At 33.0% G+C, this 21,283-nt stretch overlaps 1 protein-coding gene across 1 annotated transcript in view; it reads right to left on the minus strand.

The window, feature by feature from the left end:
• The window catches only part of LOC143236334 (agrin-like), a 398,571-nt gene that overhangs the window by 36,699 nt on the left and 340,589 nt on the right, over nt 1–21,283 (minus strand). The window contains 4 exon segments of the mRNA XM_076474633.1: nt 16,099–16,210; nt 17,951–18,197; nt 19,741–19,875; nt 20,522–20,626. Of these exon segments, the coding sequence (XP_076330748.1) occupies nt 16,099–16,210; nt 17,951–18,197; nt 19,741–19,875; nt 20,522–20,626 (599 nt within the window).

Genomic DNA, 21,283 nt, shown 5'->3' on the forward strand with positions numbered 1-21,283 from the left:
TACCACAAATAGTCTTGGTGGAGAAAGATACCACGGTTTTACAGAAAGTAAAAAAATATCACAAATAGTCTTGGTGGAGAAAGATACCACGGTTTTACAGAAAGAAAAGAAAATATCACAAATAGTCTTGGTGGAGAAAGATACCACGGTTTTACAGAAAGAAAATAAATATCACAAATAGTCTTGGTGGAGAAAGATACCACGGTTTTACAGAAAGAAAATAAATATCACAAATAGTCTTGGTGGAGAAAGATACCACGGTTTTACAGAAAGAAAATAAATATCACAAATAGTCTTGGTGGAGAAAGATACCACGGTTTTACAGAAAGAAAATAAATATCACAAATAGTCTTGGTGGAGAAAGATACCACGGTTTTACAGAAAGTAAAATAAATACCACAAATAGTCTTGGTGGAGAAAGATACCACGGTTTTACAGAAAGAAAATAAATATCACAAATAGTCTTGGTGGAGAAAGATACCACGGTTTTACAGAAAGAAAATAAATACCACAAATAGTCTTGGTGGAGAAAGATACCACGGTTTTACAGAAATAAAATAAATATCACAAATAGTCTTGGTGGAGAAAGATACCACGGTTTTACAGAAAGTAAAATAAATATCACAAATAGTCTTGGTGGAGAAAGATACCACGGTTTTAGAGAAAGAAAATAAATACCACAAATAGTCTTGGTGGAGAAAGATACCACGGTTTTACAGAAAGAAAATAAATATCACAAATAGTCTTGGTGGAGAAAGATACCACGGTTTTACAGAAAGAAAATAAATACCACAAATAGTCTTGGTGGAGAAAGATACCACGGTTTTACAGAAAGAAAAATAAATATCACAAATAGTCTTGGTGGAGAAAGATACCACGGTTTTACAGAAAGAAAATAAATATCACAAATAGTCTTGGTGGAGAAAGATACCACGGTTTTACAGAAAGAAAATAAATATCACAAATAGTCTTGGTGGAGAAAGATACCACGGTTTTACAGAAAGAAAATAAATATCACAAATAGTCTTGGTGGAGAAAGATACCACGGTTTTACAGAAAGAAAATAAATATCACAAATAGTCTTGGTGGAGAAAGATACCACGGTTTTACAGAAAGAAAATAAATATCACAAATAGTCTTGGTGGAGAAAGATACCACGGTTTTACAGAAAGAAAATAAATATCACAAATAGTCTTGGTGGAGAAAGATACCACGGTTTTACTTGGTGGAGAAAGATACCACGGTTTTAAGAAAAAATAAATATCACAAATAGTCTTGGTGGAGAAAGATACCACGGTTTTACAGAAAGAAAATAAATATCACAAATAGTCTTGGTGGAGAAAGATACCACGGTTTTACAGAAAGAAAATAAATATCACAAATAGTCTTGGTGGAGAAAGATACCACGGTTTTACAGAAAGAAAAAAAAATATCACAAATAGTCTTGGTGGAGAAAGATACCACGGTTTTACAGAAAGAAAGAAAATATCACAAATAGTCTTGGTGGAGAAAGATACCACGGTTTTACAGAAAGAAAATAAATATCACAAATAGTCTTGGTGGAGAAAGATACCACGGTTTTACAGAAAGAAAATAAATATCACAAATAGTCTTGGTGGAGAAAGATACCACGGTTTTACAGAAAGAAAATAAATACCACAAATAGTCTTGGTGGAGAAAGATACCACGGTTTTACAGAAAGAAAATAAATATCACAAATAGTCTTGGTGGAGAAAGATACCACGGTTTTACAGAAAGAAAATAAATATCACAAATAGTCTTGGTGGAGAAAGATACCACGGTTTTACAGAAAGAAAATAAATATCACAAATAGTCTTGGTGGAGAAAGATACCACGGTTTTACAGAAAGAAAATAAATACCACAAATAGTCTTGGTGGAGAAAGATACCACGGTTTTACAGAAAGAAAATAAATATCACAAATAGTCTTGGTGGAGAAAGATACCACGGTTTTACAGAAAGAAAATAAATATCACAAATAGTCTTGGTGGAGAAAGATACCACGGTTTTACAGAAAGAAAATAAATATCACAAATAGTCTTGGTGGAGAAAGATACCACGGTTTTACAGAAAGAAAATAAATATCACAAAAATAATATCACAAATAGTCTTGGTGGAGAAAGATACCACGGTTTTACAGAAAGAAAATAAATATCACAAATAGTCTTGGTGGAGAAAGATACCACGGTTTTACAGAAAGAAAATAAATATCACAAATAGTCTTGGTGGAGAAAGATACCACGGTTTTACAGAAAGAAAATAAATATCACAAATAGTCTTGGTGGAGAAAGATACCACGGTTTTACAGAAAGTAAAATAAATATCACAAATAGTCTTGGTGGAGAAAGATACCACGGTTTTACAGAAATAAAATAAATATCACAAATAGTCTTGGTGGAGAAAGATACCACGGTTTTACAGAAAGAAAATAAATATCACAAATAGTCTTGGTGGAGAAAGATACCACGGTTTTACTTGGTGGAGAAAGATAACGGTTTTAAAATAAATATCACAAATAGTCTTGGTGGAGAAAGATACCACGGTTTTACAGAAAGAAAATAAATATCACAAATAGTCTTGGTGGAGAAAGATACCACGGTTTTACAGAAAGAAAATAAATATCACAAATAGTCTTGGTGGAGAAAGATACCACGGTTTTACAGAAAAAAAAAAATACCACAAATAGTCTTGGTGGAGAAAGATACCACGGTTTTACAGAAAGAAAATATATATCACAAATAGTCTTGGTGGAGAAAGATACCACAGTTTTACAGAAATAAAATAAATATCACAAATAGTCTTGGTGGAGAAAGATACCACGGTTTTACAGAAAGAAAATAAATACCACAAATAGTCTTGGTGGAGAAAGATACCACGGTTTTACAGAAAGAAAATAAATATCACAAATAGTCTTGGTGGAGAAAGATACCACGGTTTTACAGAAAGAAAATAAATACCACAAATAGTCTTGGTGGAGAAAGATACCACGGTTTTACAGAAAGAAAATAAATATCACAAATAGTCTTGGTGGAGAAAGATACCACGGTTTTACAGAAAGAAAATAAATATCACAAATAGTCTTGGTGGAGAAAGATACCACGGTTTTACAGAAAGTAAAATAAATATCACAAATAGTCTTGGTGGAGAAAGATACCACGGTTTTACAGAAAGAAAATAAATATCACAAATAGTCTTGGTGGAGAAAGATACCACGGTTTTACAGAAATAAAATAAATACCACAAATAGTCTTGGTGGAGAAAGATACCACGGTTTTACAGAAAGAAAATAAATATCACAAATAGTCTTGGTGGAGAAAGATACCACGGTTTTACAGAAAATAAAATAAAATCACAAAATAAATACCACGGTTTTACACAAATAGTCTTGGTGGAGAAAGATACCACGGTTTTACAGAAAGAAAATAAATATCACAAATAGTCTTGGTGGAGAAAGATACCACGGTTTTACAGAAAGAAAATAAATACCACAAATAGTCTTGGTGGAGAAAGATACCACGGTTTTACAGAAAGAAAATAAATATCACAAATAGTCTTGGTGGAGAAAGATACCACGGTTTTACAGAAATAAAATAAATATCACAAATAGTCTTGGTGGAGAAAGATACCACGGTTTTACAGAAAGAAAAAAATAAATATCACAAATAGTCTTGGTGGAGAAAGATACCACGGTTTTACAGAAAGAAAATAAATACCACAAATAGTCTTGGTGGAGAAAGATACCACGGTTTTACAGAAAGAAAATAAATATCACAAATAGTCTTGGTGGAGAAAGATACCACGGTTTTACAGAAATAAAATAAATATCACAAATAGTCTTGGTGGAGAAAGATACCACGGTTTTACAGAAGTAAAAAAATATCACAAATAGTCTTGGTGGAGAAAGATACCACGGTTTTACAGAAAGAAAATAAATATCACAAATAGTCTTGGTGGAGAAAGATACCACGGTTTTACAGAAAGAAAATAAATATCACAAATAGTCTTGGTGGAGAAAGATACCACGGTTTTACAGAAAGAAAATAAATATCACAAATAGTCTTGGTGGAGAAAGATACCACGGTTTTACAGAAAGAAAATAAATACCACAAATAGTCTTGGTGGAGAAAGATACCACGGTTTTACAGAAAGTAAAATAAATATCACAAATAGTCTTGGTGGAGAAAGATACCACGGTTTTACAGAAATAAAATAAATATCACAAATAGTCTTGGTGGAGAAAGATACCACGGTTTTACAGAAAGAAAATAAATATCACAAATAGTCTTGGTGGAGAAAGATACCACGGTTTTACAGAAAGAAAATAAATATCACAAATAGTCTTGGTGGAGAAAGATACCACGGTTTTACAGAAAGAAAATAAATACCACAAATAGTCTTGGTGGAGAAAGATACCACGGTTTTACAGAAAGAAAATAAATATCACAAATAGTCTTGGTGGAGAAAGATACCACGGTTTTACAGAAAGAAAATAAATATCACAAATAGTCTTGGTGGAGAAAGATACCACGGTTTTACAGAAAGAAAATAAATATCACAAATAGTCTTGGTGGAGAAAGATACCACGGTTTTACAGAAAGAAAATAAATATCACAAATAGTCTTGGTGGAGAAAGATACCACGGTTTTTTTACACAAAAGTCTTGGTGGAGAAAGAACCACGGTTTTACAGAAAGAAAATAAATACCACAAATAGTCTTGGTGGAGAAAGATACCACGGTTTTACAGAAAGAAAATAAATATCACAAATAGTCTTGGTGGAGAAAGATACCACGGTTTTACAGAAAGAAAATAAATATCACAAATAGTCTTGGTGGAGAAAGATACCACGGTTTTACAGAAAGTAAAATAAATATCACAAATAGTCTTGGTGGAGAAAGATACCACGGTTTTACAGAAATAAAATAAATACCACAAATAGTCTTGGTGGAGAAAGATACCACGGTTTTACAGAAAGAAAATAAATATCACAAATAGTCTTGGTGGAGAAAGATACCACGGTTTTACAGAAATAAAATAAATATCACAAATAGTCTTGGTGGAGAAAGATACCACGGTTTTATAGAAAGAAAATAAATACCACAAATAGTCTTGGTGGAGAAAGATACCACGGTTTTACAGAAAGAAAATAAATACCACAAATAGTCTTGGTGGAGAAAGATACCACGGGTTTACAGAAAGAAAATAAATATCACAAATAGTCTTGGTGGAGAAAGATACCACGGTTTTACAGAAAGAAAATAAATATCACAAATAGTCTTGGTGGAGAAAGATACCACGGTTTTACAGAAAGAAAATAAATATCACAAATAGTCTTGGTGGAGAAAGATACCACGGTTTTACAGAAAAAGAAAATAAATAGTCACAAATAGTCTTGGTGGAGAAAGAATACCACGGTTTTACAGAAAGTAAAATAAATACCACAAATAGTCTTGGTGGAGAAAGATACCACGGTTTTACAGAAATAAAATAAATATCACAAATAGTCTTGGTGGAGAAAGATACCACGGTTTTACAGAAAGAAAATAAATATCACAAATAGTCTTGGTGGAGAAAGATACCACGGTTTTACAGAAAGAAAATAAATATCACAAATAGTCTTGGTGGAGAAAGATACCACGGTTTTACAGAAAGAAAATAAATATCACAAATAGTCTTGGTGGAGAAAGATACCACGGTTTTACAGAAAGAAAATAAATATCACAAATAGTCTTGGTGGAGAAAGATACCACGGTTTTACAGAAAAAGAAAATAAATACCACAAATAGTCTTGGTGGAGAAAGATACCACGGTTTTACAGAAAGAAAATAAATATCACAAATAGTCTTGGTGGAGAAAGATACCACGGTTTTACAGAAATAAAATCTTAGTCTTGGTGGAGAAAGATACCACGGTTTTACAGAAAGAAAATAAATATCACAAATAGTCTTGGTGGAGAAAGATACCACGGTTTTACAGAAAGAAAATAAATACCACAAATAGTCTTGGTGGAGAAAAAATACCACGGTTTTACAGTTTTAAAGAAAATAAATATCACAAATAGTCTTGGTGGAGAAAGATACCACGGTTTTACAGAAAGAAAATAAATATCACAAATAGTCTTGGTGGAGAAAGATACCACGGTTTTACAGAAAGTAAAAATAAATATCACAAATAGTCTTGGTGGAGAAAGATACCACGGTTTTACAGAAAGAAAATAAATATCACAAATAGTCTTGGTGGAGAAAGATACCACGGTTTTACAGAAAGAAAATAAATATCACAAATAGTCTTGGTGGAGAAAGATACCACGGTTTTACAGAAAGAAAATAAATATCACAAATAGTCTTGGTGGAGAAAGATACCACGGTTTTACAGAAAGAAAATAAATACCACAAATAGTCTTGGTGGAGAAAGATACCACGGTTTTACAGAAAGAAAAAAATACCACAAATAGTCTTGGTGGAGAAAGATACCACGGTTTTACAGAAAGAAAATAAATATCACAAATAGTCTTGGTGGAGAAAGATACCACGGTTTTACAGAAAGTAAAATAAATACCACAAATAGTCTTGGTGGAGAAAGATACCACGGCTTTACAAAAAGTAAAAAAATATCACAAATAGTATTGGTGGAGAAAGATACCACGGTTTTACAGAAATAAAATAAATATCACAAATAGTCTTGTTGGAGAAAGATACCACGGTTTTACAGAAATAAAATAAATATCACAAATAGTCTTGGTGGAGAAAGATACCACGGTTTTACAGAAAGAAAATAAATATCACAAATAGTCTTGGTGGAGAAAGATACCACGGTTTTACAGAAATAAAAGAAAATACCACAAATAGTCTTGGTGGAGAAAGATACCACGGTTTTACAGAAAGAAAATAAATACCACAAATAGTCTTGGTGGAGAAAGATACCACGGTTTTACAGAAAAATAAATATAAATAGTCCACAAATAGTTTTGGTGGAGAAAGATACCAAATAGTTTTACAGATAACGGTTTTACAGAAATAAAATAAATATCACAAATAGTCTTGGTGGAGAAAGATACCACGGTTTTACAGAAAGAAAATAAATATCACAAATAGTCTTGGTGGAGAAAGATACCACGGTTTTACAGAAAGAAAATAAATATCACAAATAGTCTTGGTGGAGAAAGATACCACGGTTTTACAGAAAGAAAATAAATATCACAAATAGTCTTGGTGGAGAAAGATACCACGGTTTTACAGAAAGAAAATAAATACCACAAATAGTCTTGGTGGAGAAAGATACCACGGTTTTAAAGAAAGAAAATAAATATCACAAATAGTCTTGGTGGAGAAAGATACCACGGTTTTACAGAAAGAAAGAAAATATCACAAATAGTCTTGGTGGAGAAAGATACCACGGTTTTACAGAAAGAAAATAAATATCACAAATAGTCTTGGTGGAGAAAGATACCACGGTTTTACAGAAATAAAATAAATATCACAAATAGTCTTGGTGGAGAAAGATACCACGGTTTTACAGAAAAGAAAATAAATATCACAAATAGTCTTGGTGGAGAAAGATACCACGGTTTTACAGAAAGAAAATAAATACCACAAATAGTCTTGGTGGAGAAAGATACCACGGTTTTACAGTTTTACAGAAAAATAAATACCACAAATAGTCTTGGTGGAGAAAGATACCACGGTTTTACAGAAAAAAAGAAAATATCACAAATAGTCTTGGTGGAGAAAGATACCACGGTTTTACAGAAATAAAATAAATATCACAAATAGTCTTGGTGGAGAAAGATACCACGGTTTTACAGAAAGAAAATAAATATCACAAATAGTCTTGGTGGAGAAAGATACCACGGTTTTACAGAAATAAAATAAATATCACAAATAGTCTTGGTGGAGAAAGATACCACGGTTTTACAGAAAGAAAATAAATACCACAAATAGTCTTGGTGGAGAAAGATACCACGGTTTTACAGAAAGAAAATAAATATCACAAATAGTCTTGGTGGAGAAAGATACCACGGTTTTACAGAAATAAAATAAATATCACAAATAGTCTTGGTGGAGAAAGATACCACGGTTTTACAGAAAGAAAATAAATACCACAAATAGTCTTGGTGGAGAAAGATACCACGGTTTTACAGAAAGAAAATAAATACCACAAATAGTCTTGGTGGAGAAAGATACCACGGTTTTACAGAAAGAAAATAAATATCACAAATAGTCTTGGTGGAGAAAGATACCACGGTTTTACAGAAATAAAATAAATATCACAAATAGTCTTGGTGGAGAAAGATACCACGGTTTTACAGAAATAAAATAAATACCACAAATAGTCTTGGTGGAGAAAGATACCACGGCTTTACAGAAAGTAAAATAAATACCACAAATAGTCTTGGTGGAGAAAGATACCACGGTTTTACAGAAAGAAAATAAATATCACAAATAGTCTTGGTGGAGAAAGATACCACGGTTTTACAGAAATAAATAAATATCACAAATAGTCTTGGTGGAGAAAGATACCACGGTTTTACAGAAAGTAAAATAAATATCACAAATAGTCTTGGTGGAGAAAGATACCACGGTTTTACAGAAAGAAAATAAATATCACAAATAGTCTTGGTGGAGAAAGATACCACGGTTTTACAGAAAGATAAAATAAATACCACAAATAGTCTTGGTGGAGAAAGATACCACGGTTTTACAGAAAGTAAAATAAATATCACAAATAGTCTTGGTGGAGAAAGATACCACGGTTTTACAGAAAGAAAATAAATATCACAAATAGTCTTGGTGGAGAAAGATACCACGGTTTTACAGAAAGAAAATAAATACCACAAATAGTCTTGGTGGAGAAAGATACCACGGTTTTACAGAAAGAAAATAAATATCACAAATAGTCTTGGTGGAGAAAGATACCACGGTTTTACAGAAAGTAAAATAAATATCACAAATAGTCTTGGTGGAGAAAGATACCACGGTTTTACAGAAAGAAAATAAATATCACAAATAGTCTTGGTGGAGAAAGATACCACGGTTTTACAGAAATAAAATAAATATCACAAATAGTCTTGGTGGAGAAAGATACCACGGTTTTACAGAAAGTAAAATAAATATCACAAATAGTCTTGGTGGAGAAAGATACCACGGTTTTACAGAAAGTAAAATAAATATCACAAATAGTCTTGGTGGAGAAAGATACCACGGTTTTACAGAAATAAAATAAATATCACAAATAGTCTTGTTGGAGAAAGATACCACGGTTTTACAGAAAGAAAATAAATATCACAAATAGTCTTGGTGGAGAAAGATACCACGGTTTTACAGAAAGAAAATAAATATCACAAATAGTCTTGGTGGAGAAAGATACCACGGTTTTACAGAAAGAAAATAAATATCACAAATAGTCTTGGTGGAGAAAGATACCACGGTTTTACAGAAAGAAAATAAATATCACAAATAGTCTTGGTGGAGAAAGATACCACGGTTTTACAGAAATAAAATAAATACCACAAATAGTCTTGGTGGAGAAAGATACCACGGTTTTACAGAAAGAAAAAAATACCACAAATAGTCTTGGTGGAGAAAGATACCACGGTTTTACAGAAAGAAAGAAAATATCACAAATAGTCTTGGTGGAGAAAGATACCACGGTTTTACAGAAATAAAATAAATATCACAAATAGTCTTGGTGGAGAAAGATACCACGGTTTTACAGAAATAAAATAAATACCACAAATAGTCTTGGTGGAGAAAGATACCACGGTTTTACAGAAATAAAATAAATATCACAAATAGTCTTGGTGGAGAAAGATACCACGGTTTTACAGAAAGAAAATAAATATCACAAATAGTCTTGGTGGAGAAAGATACCACGGTTTTACAGAAAGAAAAGAAAATATCACAAATAGTCTTCATGGAGAAAGATACCACGGTTTTACAGAAAGAAAATAAATATCACAAATAGTCTTGGTGGAGAAAGATACCACGGTTTTACAGAAATAAAATAAATACCACAAATAGTCTTGGTGGAGAAAGATACCACGGTTTTACAGAAAGAAAATAAATACCACAAATAGTCTTGGTGGAGAAAGATACCACGGTTTTACAGAAGGTAAAATAAATATCACAAATAGTCTTGGTGGAGAAAGATACCACGGTTTTACAGAAATAAAATAAATATCACAAATAGTCTTGGTGGAGAAAGATACCACGGTTTTACAGAAAGAAAATAAATATCACAAATAGTCTTGGTGGAGAAAGATACCACGGTTTTACAGAAAGAAAATAAATACCACAAATAGTCTTGGTGGAGAAAGATACCACGGTTTTACAGAAAGAAAATAAATATCACAAATAGTCTTGGTGGAGAAAGATACCACGGTTTTACAGAAAGAAAATAAATACCACAAATAGTCTTGGTGGAGAAAGATACCACGGTTTTACAGAAAGTAAGAAAATATCACAAATAGTCTTGGTGGAGAAAGATACCACGGTTTTACAGAAAGAAAATAAATATCACAAATAGTCTTGGTGGAGAAAGATACCACGGTTTTACAGAAAGTAAGAAAATATCACAAATAGTCTTGGAGGAGAAAGATACCACGGTTTTACAGAAAGAAAATAAATATCACAAGTAGTCTTGGTGGATAAAGATACCACGGTTTTACATAAATAAAATAAATACCACAAATAGTCTTGGTAGAGAAAGATACCACGGTTTTACATAAAGAAAATAAATACCACAAAAAGTCTTGGTGGAGAAAGATATCACGGTTTTACAGAAGGTAAGAAAATACCACAAATAGTCTTGGTGGAGAAAGATACCACGGTTTTACAGAAATAAAATAAATATCACAAATAGTCTTGGTGGAGAAAGATACCACAGTTTTACAGAAATAAAATAAATATCACAAATAGTCTTGGTGGAGAAAGATACCACGGTTTTACAGAAATAAAATAAATATCACAAATAGTCTTGGTGGAGAAAGATACCACGGTTTTACAGAAAGTAAGAAAATATCACAAATAGTCTTGGTGGAGAAAGATACCACGGTTTTACAGAAAGAAAATAAATACCACAAATAGTCTTGGTGGAGAAAGATATCACGGTTTTACAGAAAGAAAATAAATACCACAAATAGTCTTGGTGGAGAAAGATACCACGGTTTTACAGAAATAAAATAAATATCACAAATAGTCTTGGTGGAGAAAGATACCACGGTTTTACAGAAAGAAAATAAATATCACAAATAGTCTTGGTGGAGAAAGATACCACGGTTTTACAGAAAGAAAATAAATACCACAAATAGTCTTGGTGGAGAAAGATACCACGGTTTTACAGAAAGAAAATAAATACCACAAATAGTCTTGGTGGAGAAAGATACCACGGTTTTACAGAAATAAAATAAATATCACAAATAGTCTTGGTGGAGAAAGATACCACGGTTTTACAGAAATAAAATAAATACCACAAATAGTCTTGGTGGAGAAAGATACCACGGTTTTACAGAAAGAAAATAAATATCACAAATAGTCTTGGTGGAGAAAGATACCACGGTTTTACAGAAAGAAAATAAATACCACAAATAGTCTTGGTGGAGAAAGATACCACGGTTTTACAGAAAGAAAATAAATATCACAAATAGTCTTGGTGGAGAAAGATACCACGGTTTTACAGAAAGTAAAATAAATACCACAAATAGTCTTGGTGGAGAAAGATACCACGGTTTTACAGAAAGAAAATAAATATCACAAATAGTCTTGGTGGAGAAAGATACCACGGTTTTACAGAAAGAAAATAAATACCACAAATAGTCTTGGTGGAGAAAGATACCACGGTTTTACAGAAAGAAAATAAATACCACAAATAGTCTTGGTGGAGAAAGATACCACGGTTTTACAGAAAGAAAATAAATATCACAAATAGTCTTGGTGGAGAAAGATACCACGGTTTTACAGAAAGTAAGAAAATATCACAAATAGTCTTGGTGGAGAAAGATACCACGGTTTTACAGAAAGAAAATAAATATCACAAATAGTCTTGGTGGAGAAAGATACCACGGTTTTACAGAAAGAAAATAAATTCCACAAATAGTCTTGGTGGAGAAAGATACCACGGTTTTATAAAAAATAAATAAATATCACAAATAGTCTTGGTGGAGAAAGATACCACGGTTTTACAGAAAGAAAATAAATATCACAAATAGTCTTGGTGGAGAAAGATACCACGGTTTTACAGAAAGTAAGAAAATCTCACAAATAGTCTTGGTGGAGAAAGATACCACGGTTTTACAGAAAGAAAATAAATATCACAAATAGTCTTGGTGGAGAAAGATACCACGGTTTTACAGAAAGAAAATAAATACCACAAATAGTCTTGGTGGAGAAAGATATCACGGTTTTACAGAAAGAAAATAAATACCACAAATAGTCTTGGTGGAGAAAGATACCACGGTTTTACAAAAAATAAATAAATATCACAAATAGTCTTGGTGGAGAAAGATACCACGGTTTTACAGAAAGAAAATAAATACCACAAATAGTCTTCATGGAGAAAGATACCACGGTTTTAGAGAAATAAAATAAATATCACAAATAGTCTTGGTGGAGAAAGATACCACGGTTTTACAGAAAGAAAATAAATATCACAAATAGTCTTAGTGGAGAAAGATACCACGGTTTTACAGAAATAAAATAAATACCACAAATAGTCTTGGTGGAGAAAGATACCACGGTTTTACAGAAAGTAAGAAAATACCACAAATAGTCTTCATGGAGAAAAATACCACGGTTTTACAGAAGGTATGAAAATACCACAGATCGTCTTGATGGAAAACGATACCACGGTTTTACAGAAATAAAATAAATATCACAAGTAGTCTTGGTGGAGAAATATACCACAGTTTTACAGAAATAAAATAAATATCACAAATAGTCTTGGTGGAGAAAGATACCACGGTTTTACAGAAAGTAAGAAAATATCACAAGTAGTCTTGGTGGAGAAAGATACCACAGTTTTACAGAAATAAAATAAATATCACAAATAGTCTTGGTGGAGAAAGATACTACGGTTTTATAGAAAGAAAATAAATACCACAAATAGTCTTGGTGGAGAAAAATACCACGGTTTTACAGAAAGTAAGAAAATACCACAAATAGTCTTGGTGGAGAAGAATGCCACGATTTTACAGAAGGTAAGAAAGTGCTGCATATAGCCTGCACAGGTTTATTGAAGTTCTAAATCCAGCTAAGTTAATATCTTTTTCATCTATCCCCCTAGGGCTCGGCATGGCCTAGCGCGTAAGGCGTGCGACTCGGAATCCGAGGGTTGCGGGTTCGGGCCCGCGTCGCGCTAAACATGCTCGCCCTACCAGCCGTGGGGGTGTATAATGTGTCGGTCAATCCCACTATTCGTTGGTGAAAGAGTAGCCCAAGAGTTGGCGGTGGGTGGTGATGACTAGCTGCCTTCCCTCTAGTCTTACACTGCTAAATTAGGGACGGCTAGCACAGATAGCCCTCAAGTAGCTTTGTGCGAAATTCCCAAACAAACAAAAATCTATTCCCCGCTAGGACAGTGGTAAGTTTCGGGGTGTACAAAGCTAAAATCAGGTATTAGATTCCTTATGTTGGACACAGCAGATATTCCGATGTAGCTGTGATCCACTCTTTTACCTCATGCATCTTTCCAGTCTTCATCTGTTCAATTTAGACTCCTATTTAGAGAAAGTGGCTGGATAGTATATTCTCGGAACACTCCCGTTTAATTCCATATATAAATCTATAGCACTGGATTTACAGATCCCAGTCTGGGCAATGGATATATAGACCACGACTTGAAACCGTTTGAGTTAGTTTCGTATTTCTCTCTACCGGAGGTATCACTAAGTGCTTAAAAGATTCAATCTCGTGCTCCTGGGCGCAGAAATTGTTGGCGTTTCAGTATATCGATCATGGTTACCTTTTCTGACTTTTCAAGACCTCAACAGGGGATTCGAAAACTTGTCAAATAGGATCCAATCACGGGCCCGATGGAAGAAATGATACCATATATCTCTCTTTACCCATCTTTTTTTCCATAAACTTATTACTTGTGATCACTTTGAGAAAACTAGAAACATTACAAATAGGCATCTTTTGGGCTACATTTAGAGCTTTATCCGAATGGATTAGGTTTCTTTCTTTTCCCTCACTTAGCCTAAATATAATACTGTAAGAGTAGCAACGGAGAATAATCTGGGGTTCAAACCCGGGGTTTAATCCAAAAAACTATCGTTAATTGAAGTAAGTCTTTACAGAGGGAGAAAGAGTGGAATAAGTTATTCAAAATAAAAACATATCATTTTATTTTGTTTCACTTCATTAACGAAGAATATTATATATATATATGCCTTAATGTTCTATTAGGTTGAGGAATAATTCGTGAGCGTTTTTAAATAATTTCATTCAAGCATTACATGCAAGACTATACAATACTTCAATGCATGAACACATTACACCCAAAACATTTATTATGATATTTTATTTCATGTAATACCTAGGTATATAGTATGCATTGTTTTAAACGAAATTGCAAGAAATTAAATGCGAAAAGCAGATGGTGTCGAAAATGCTCGATTTTGTTCACTTGACATTCCATTTAATGAGCTGAAAATGAAAGCAAATATTAAAGACATATGAAAATCAAACACACCATCTATTAGAGCAAAAAATTATCTACCAAATGACATGAAATATTTTGCGAAAGCGTTTCATTTATGAATATATTTTTTAACTTGAAAAACGTTCACGAATTATTCCTCAACCCAATAAAATAGGTGGACCGCGTCAGATATTATTGGAAATATGCATACAATGAAGTAACAACATTTATATGACGAATTAATTATATGTATGTACTTAGATAAAACATTTCAAGAAAACCTAAAATTATAAAATTATATTTCATCACAGTTCAATCAAAAAAGAGCGTAGCGATTAGTATGGTTCAATTTTTGAATGTGATAATTCATGGTTCACAACCCGTTGCCGCCAAAACGCATTTCGTTCTATAAGAGCCATAGCCACATTTTACTATTATATTCAATCAGATAATACTAGTCTCAGAATTTGCGGATGGTGCTGTCGACTAACTGCCTTTCTTCTGGTCTAACAGTTCAAAATTAGAGACGGTTATTCGCAGACAACCTTTCTGTAGTTCTGCATATAATTTATAAAAGACAAACGTACAAATATTCAGAAGTTATTGATTATAAATTTGCATTTTAAGTTAATTTAAGATCACCATTAGTCCATCAGGGATTATTATTATTATTCCTAAAAATTTGAATATGTGTTACGTATTGCTTGTAAAATACTTCATAAATACTACAGTATGGAAGTCCAGTACGTATAGATAAAGTCCAATAAGTATAAATGTTCAATAAGCATAAATAAAGTCCAAAAAGTATAAATGTCCAGTAAGCATAAAGTCCAATAAGTATAGATAAAGTCTAATAAAAATAGACAAAGTCTAATAAGTGTAGATAAAGTAGATAAGTCTATAAAGTCCAATAAACATAGTTAAGGTTCAATAAGTATAGATAAAGTCCAATAAACATAGATAAGGTTCAATAAGTATAGATAAAGTCCAATAAACATAGATAAGGTTCAATAAGTATAGATAAAGTCCAATAAACATAGATCAGGTTCAATAAGTATAGATAAAGTCCAATAAGCATAGAAACAGTCCAATAAGTACAGACAAATAAAAATGCTTCTTCACTGACATTACTATTTGACATGCAACTTTGCACAGTTTAAATGGATACTTCTCTGTTGGTTTCATTAGAATACTAACATCCAAAGTGGCATTCAGTATGGATACATGAAGTCTAAACTTGGCCATAGGTATGTATACATGAATTATAAACTTGGATCTAAGTATTTATACATGAACTCAATATGTGGACATCAGTATCTATACATGAAGTCTAAACTTGATTCATTATTTGAAGCCAGAGTGTGCTCTATTTTTCTTTACATTTAGTATTCAGTTTTTTGTGCTACCATATATAAAAACTAAGCAGATTGAAGGTTTCTCACCCTTGATTCACCTTGCACCTCCACTCCACCATCCACTTGGATCGATCCCCGTCTTCGCTGTCTGGTCACTTTTACCGAGTGCCACTCTCCTAAAGTCACTGGATAAGGTGAACTGTATAGGAGAAGACAGTAAACTTACCTACCATTTAGCTTTTAATTTCAATTTAAATAAGTGTTAATGTCATTTGTAATAGAAGAAAATGACACCTAATGTATCTAGTACAGTGGCCACAAGCTAACAATATTCTAACTTTCTATTTTAATTGCTTGAAATAAACACGTAGTACATTCATCTTGCACCTATAAAAGTGAATTGAGCCTAAAATTGAATTTCCAATAATTCTAAGCCATTCTCTAACATTTTAAGATAAAATATGATATACTCTTCAAAAAAAGAAACGCAAAAGGCAAAATTTGAGACATATTGTTAACCAGTTTATTCCGGGTAGTTCTGTATGACATGTGTGAAACTTTGCACATTCACTGCTGAACATCCAAAGTCTGCAAAGGCGAAGTACACGCTCACTAGGTGAAGTTTAACGTCACTCAACGTCAGTAACGAGTATGCCCCCCGTGAGCATCAATAACTGCTTGGCATCTCCTGCCCATGGAAGGGATGAGATGACGAATCACATCCTGTGGAATGGCTGTCCACTCAGCCTGCAAAGCTGCTGCAAGCTGAGGTAGAGTCTGCGGTTGAGGTTGTCGCCGTCGCAGACGTCGGTCCAACTCGTCCCAAAGATGTTCGATGGGGTTTAAATCTGGTGATCTGGAGGGCCAGGGAAGAACGTTGATGTTGTGGTGTCTTAAGAAGACAGTGGTGAGTCGGGCTGTGTGAGGACGGGCGTTGTCATGTTGAAAAACGTCGTTGACGTTCACCATGATGGGTTGCACATGGGGCCTAAGAATCTCGTCGGCGGTTGCGTACGGTTTGATCGGAAATCCTACGCAGCCCTGGTATGGTTGAGGCAGTAGACGTCGCAGTGGTGGTCCTATCACGAAGGTGACGTAACCAGATGTAGCGATCTTGTGCGGGCGTCGTCACACGAGGTCTGCCAGATTGTGGACGGTCACGAGTTGATCCATGTTGTTGGTGACGATTCCATAGCCTTGTGATGGTGCTTTGGTGGACATTTACAGCTCTGGCAACATCTGATCGAGATTCGCCTGCTTCCAAGCGACCAATGGCATTGTTGCGTTTTGCTTCAGTCAGTCTTGGCGTAACTGTATTGCGTGTCGGTGGCTTAACACTGAGCTATGGAAACCGAGAACCCGTCAGTTTTATAGGGATTTTGCACATGTTGCACTTGCAGAGCATGCAGATCTGTCAAACAAATTTATTGGACACGAATGCGTTTCGGCGAAAAATCCGATGTTTTTCTCCGTTTTCAAAGTGCACAACTTTTATTGTCATTTTGGTCTGACAATCAGTGCCTTAACACGTGTAACATCACATACTCTGAGCTTGTAACGTTATTACATATATTTCTCTTTAAAATAACAAAAATATCCCTTTTGCGTTTCTTTTTTTGAAGAATATATTACGTATATATTTCACTTTAGAGCTTAATGGGTGTTATACACTATTATACATATACACCACTGTAAGAAATTAATAAAAGTCGTAGTTGTGAAACATTTAACTTAATTTGTTATTCTTTACACCCTCTATTGTACTGTCAACAAGTTAATAAAATGATATTATGTCAAGGAAATACTTACGTGATGTTTACTTTTCCACTGCAGCATAAACAAAAAAAAAAAAAAGACAACCATATGTAAGTTAGAAGATGTTACATAGATAATGGAAAATTAATTACAGCAGTTTTATCATACACAGAAATAAACTTACGACATCGTAGAAGCTCCACTTCCTAGATCAAACTTAAGTTGAACAAATCCATCTGCTAGATTTAATGATATGAAGTCACCTCCTAAAGGACTATCCTGACCATTATATAACAGCATACCATTTGGTTCGTTAGCCAAGAACCATATTTCAATTGTGAAAGATAGTCCAACGTTTGGTAAAGTTTGCAATACAAGGAAGGCATCACCATCAAACTGTGGAACAACCACTGGGTTCAACTCCTTATGAACTGAAACAAAGTAAAATAATGTAATAAGTAAACAATGATGTAACAAGAAGAATTACACAATAGCTTTAATGATGAGATTGCAATAAAAATTAAACAATAACTACAATGTAACAAGAAAAACAATATCCCCAACAATGATGTAATAAATCAAATAATTATTAATTATTATGTAGTAAGAATAATAAGCTGGAAATAATCGTTGTAATGAGCAACACAGAATAAAAAGTGAATAACCAGTCAAAGAGATTGAATAAACTATAAATAGTTATTGTATGGAATATAATAGAAGAAACAATAAATGGTTATTGTATTGAATATAATAGAAGAAACAATAAATAGTAGTTGTAATATACAAAATAGAATAAACTGTGAATAGTCGTGAAAATAATTTCCTAAAAGTATCCTTAAGTTTAAACTATACTAGTACGGATATAATACCAGGAGATACATAATAAACAGTATTTCCTGTCTTTAAAAGTATCCTTACTATAGTAGTACGGATATAATACCAGAAGATACATAATAAACAGTAGTTTTCAAAATATCTCCAACTTTAAACTATACTAGTAAACGGATATAATACCTAGTACGGATATAATATCAGAAGATACATAATAAACAGTAGTTTACTCAAAATATCTCCAACTTTAAACTATACTAGTACGGATATAATACCAGAAGATACATAATAAACAGTAGTTTCCTCAAAATATCACTGTCTTTAAACTATACTAGTATGGATATAATACCAGAAGATACATAATAAACAGTAGTTTACTCAAAATATCTCCAACTTTAAACTATACTAGTACGGATATAATACCAGAAGATACATAATAAACAGTAGTTTACTCAAAATATCTCCAACTTTAAACTATACTAGTATGGATATAATACCAGAAGATACATAATAAACAGTAGTTTCCTCAAAATATCTCCAACTTTAAACTATACTAGTACGGATATAATACCAGAAGATACATAATAAACAGTAGTTTCCTCAAAATATCTCCAACTTTAAACTATACTAGTACGGATATAATACCAGAAGATACATAATAAACAGTAGTTTCCTCAAAATATCTCCAACTTTAAACTATACTAGTACGGATATAATACCAGAAGATACATAATAAACAGTAGTTTACTCAAAATATCTCCAACTTTAAACTATACTAGTACGGATATAATACCAGAAGATACATAATAAACAGTAGTTTCCTCAAAATATCTCCAACTTTAAACTATACTAGTACGGATATAATACCAGAAGATAAATAATAAACAGTAGTTTCCTCAAAATATCACTGTCTTTAAACTATACTAGTATAAACATAATACCATAAAATATGATAATAAATATCTTAATGAGACTTTGTAGTGAACAATTAAATTGTATTTATTAACGAATATTATTTCATATCACTAATGAATTATTCAGACATGATTTTCTATAATCAATTTTGTATTTATTTTTCAGTGTATAATTTTCCTTCACAATATAATTTATCAGTACTATATCTATAGTTGTGTTTGTACTCACGTTCTTCACAACGTGTGCCTCGCCGCCCAATGGGACATTTACAAGAATAATTTCCTTCAGGTGAAACACCACATGTGGCGCCATCTGCACAAGGGTTGCTCGCGCAAGGGTTGAGAGAAACTTCACATTGGTCGCCTGTAAAATATTTTAATAACACTACATCACTTTATAAGAGATAATTTAGAAGTCAGAAAAGAAAGAACGAATTTTACATAACTGGACAGCGAACGCTGAATAAATAGCATTTTTTTATTTATTTATACGAGTGAACATTTATAGTAAACACAAGTCTTGACTTTGTAAAACACACAGCAAAAAAGAAGATGAACCAACGAATTACACAAGAGAAAATTTTATACGTAAAACACCGAAGTACACGATGTGTTACACCACTTACGATCTAATTATTTTATTGTTTTAAAAATACTTGCAGAGTTGAATATTTCCAACGGAGTAACAGTTATAATAGATACAAATAAAACAATATACGTTGTAATAGGCATAACAGAATATACTGAAAATAATCATATCACAATTTGAATAAAATAAGCAGAAATCATCAAATTAACCAGCGTTTATGATAATCTTAGGCCTTTTAGCACAATAAACAAAAACCAGATAAAACTCGTTGTGTTAACTGAGTAGTAACAACAAATATATGAAATGTGTCACATGTGTTTAAACACTGAAAACACGTTAAGGTGGAAGATGGGAACATTAGAGGCTGTTGTATACTTTAGAGGATGTTGTATACTTTAGACAGTAGCCAGGTTATTCTTACCGTTGTAACCGGGAAGACAGGTGCATTTGTAACCTTTACTGCCAGCCGTACAGGTGCCGCCGTGTTGACATGGCATACTCATACAGTGGTTGTCAGAACAGTTTTCTGTAAACAATATCATCCATGTGAGCGGGTCTACAGAAGCTACTTTTACAGCTTACAGTTTACGGAGAGTGAGTTTGTAAGATACATGTAGAAAAGATATTTCACAACAGTTTACAGAGAGTCAGTTTGCAAGACACGTGTACAAAAGATAGATTTTACAGCAGTTTACAGTGAATTAGTGTACAGGACATGTGTACAAAAGATAGGTTTTGCAACAGTTTACAGTAAATCAGTGCAGAAAAGAGTTTTTACAACAGTTTATAGTGAATCAGTGTAGAAGACACGTGTAGAAAAGATAGGGTTTACAATAGTTTACAGTGAATTAGTGTAGTAAATGTTTACAACAGTTTACAGTGCATCAGCATAGAAATGAATTTTGACAAGAGTTTACAGCGAATTAGTGTACAAAAAATATTACAACAGTTTACAGTGAATCAGTGTAGAAGACACGTGTAAAATAGATAAGTTTTACAACAGACTACAATGAATTAATGTAGAATATATCTACCACTGAAAATGACGCCATATTAGCTATGAAACGTCAGGTGCGTAATATAAGCTTTCCTTATGAACTTGCACTGAGCGTGTCTCGTGTCCACCTGAAACTATGCAGGAATGCCCTGAGTAAACAATTACAATGTTGTTATAGACGTGTTA

Source organism: Tachypleus tridentatus, chromosome 1 (genome assembly GCF_004210375.1).
Source record: "Tachypleus tridentatus isolate NWPU-2018 chromosome 1, ASM421037v1, whole genome shotgun sequence".
NCBI classification, from domain to species: Eukaryota; Metazoa; Arthropoda; class Merostomata; order Xiphosura; family Limulidae; genus Tachypleus; species Tachypleus tridentatus.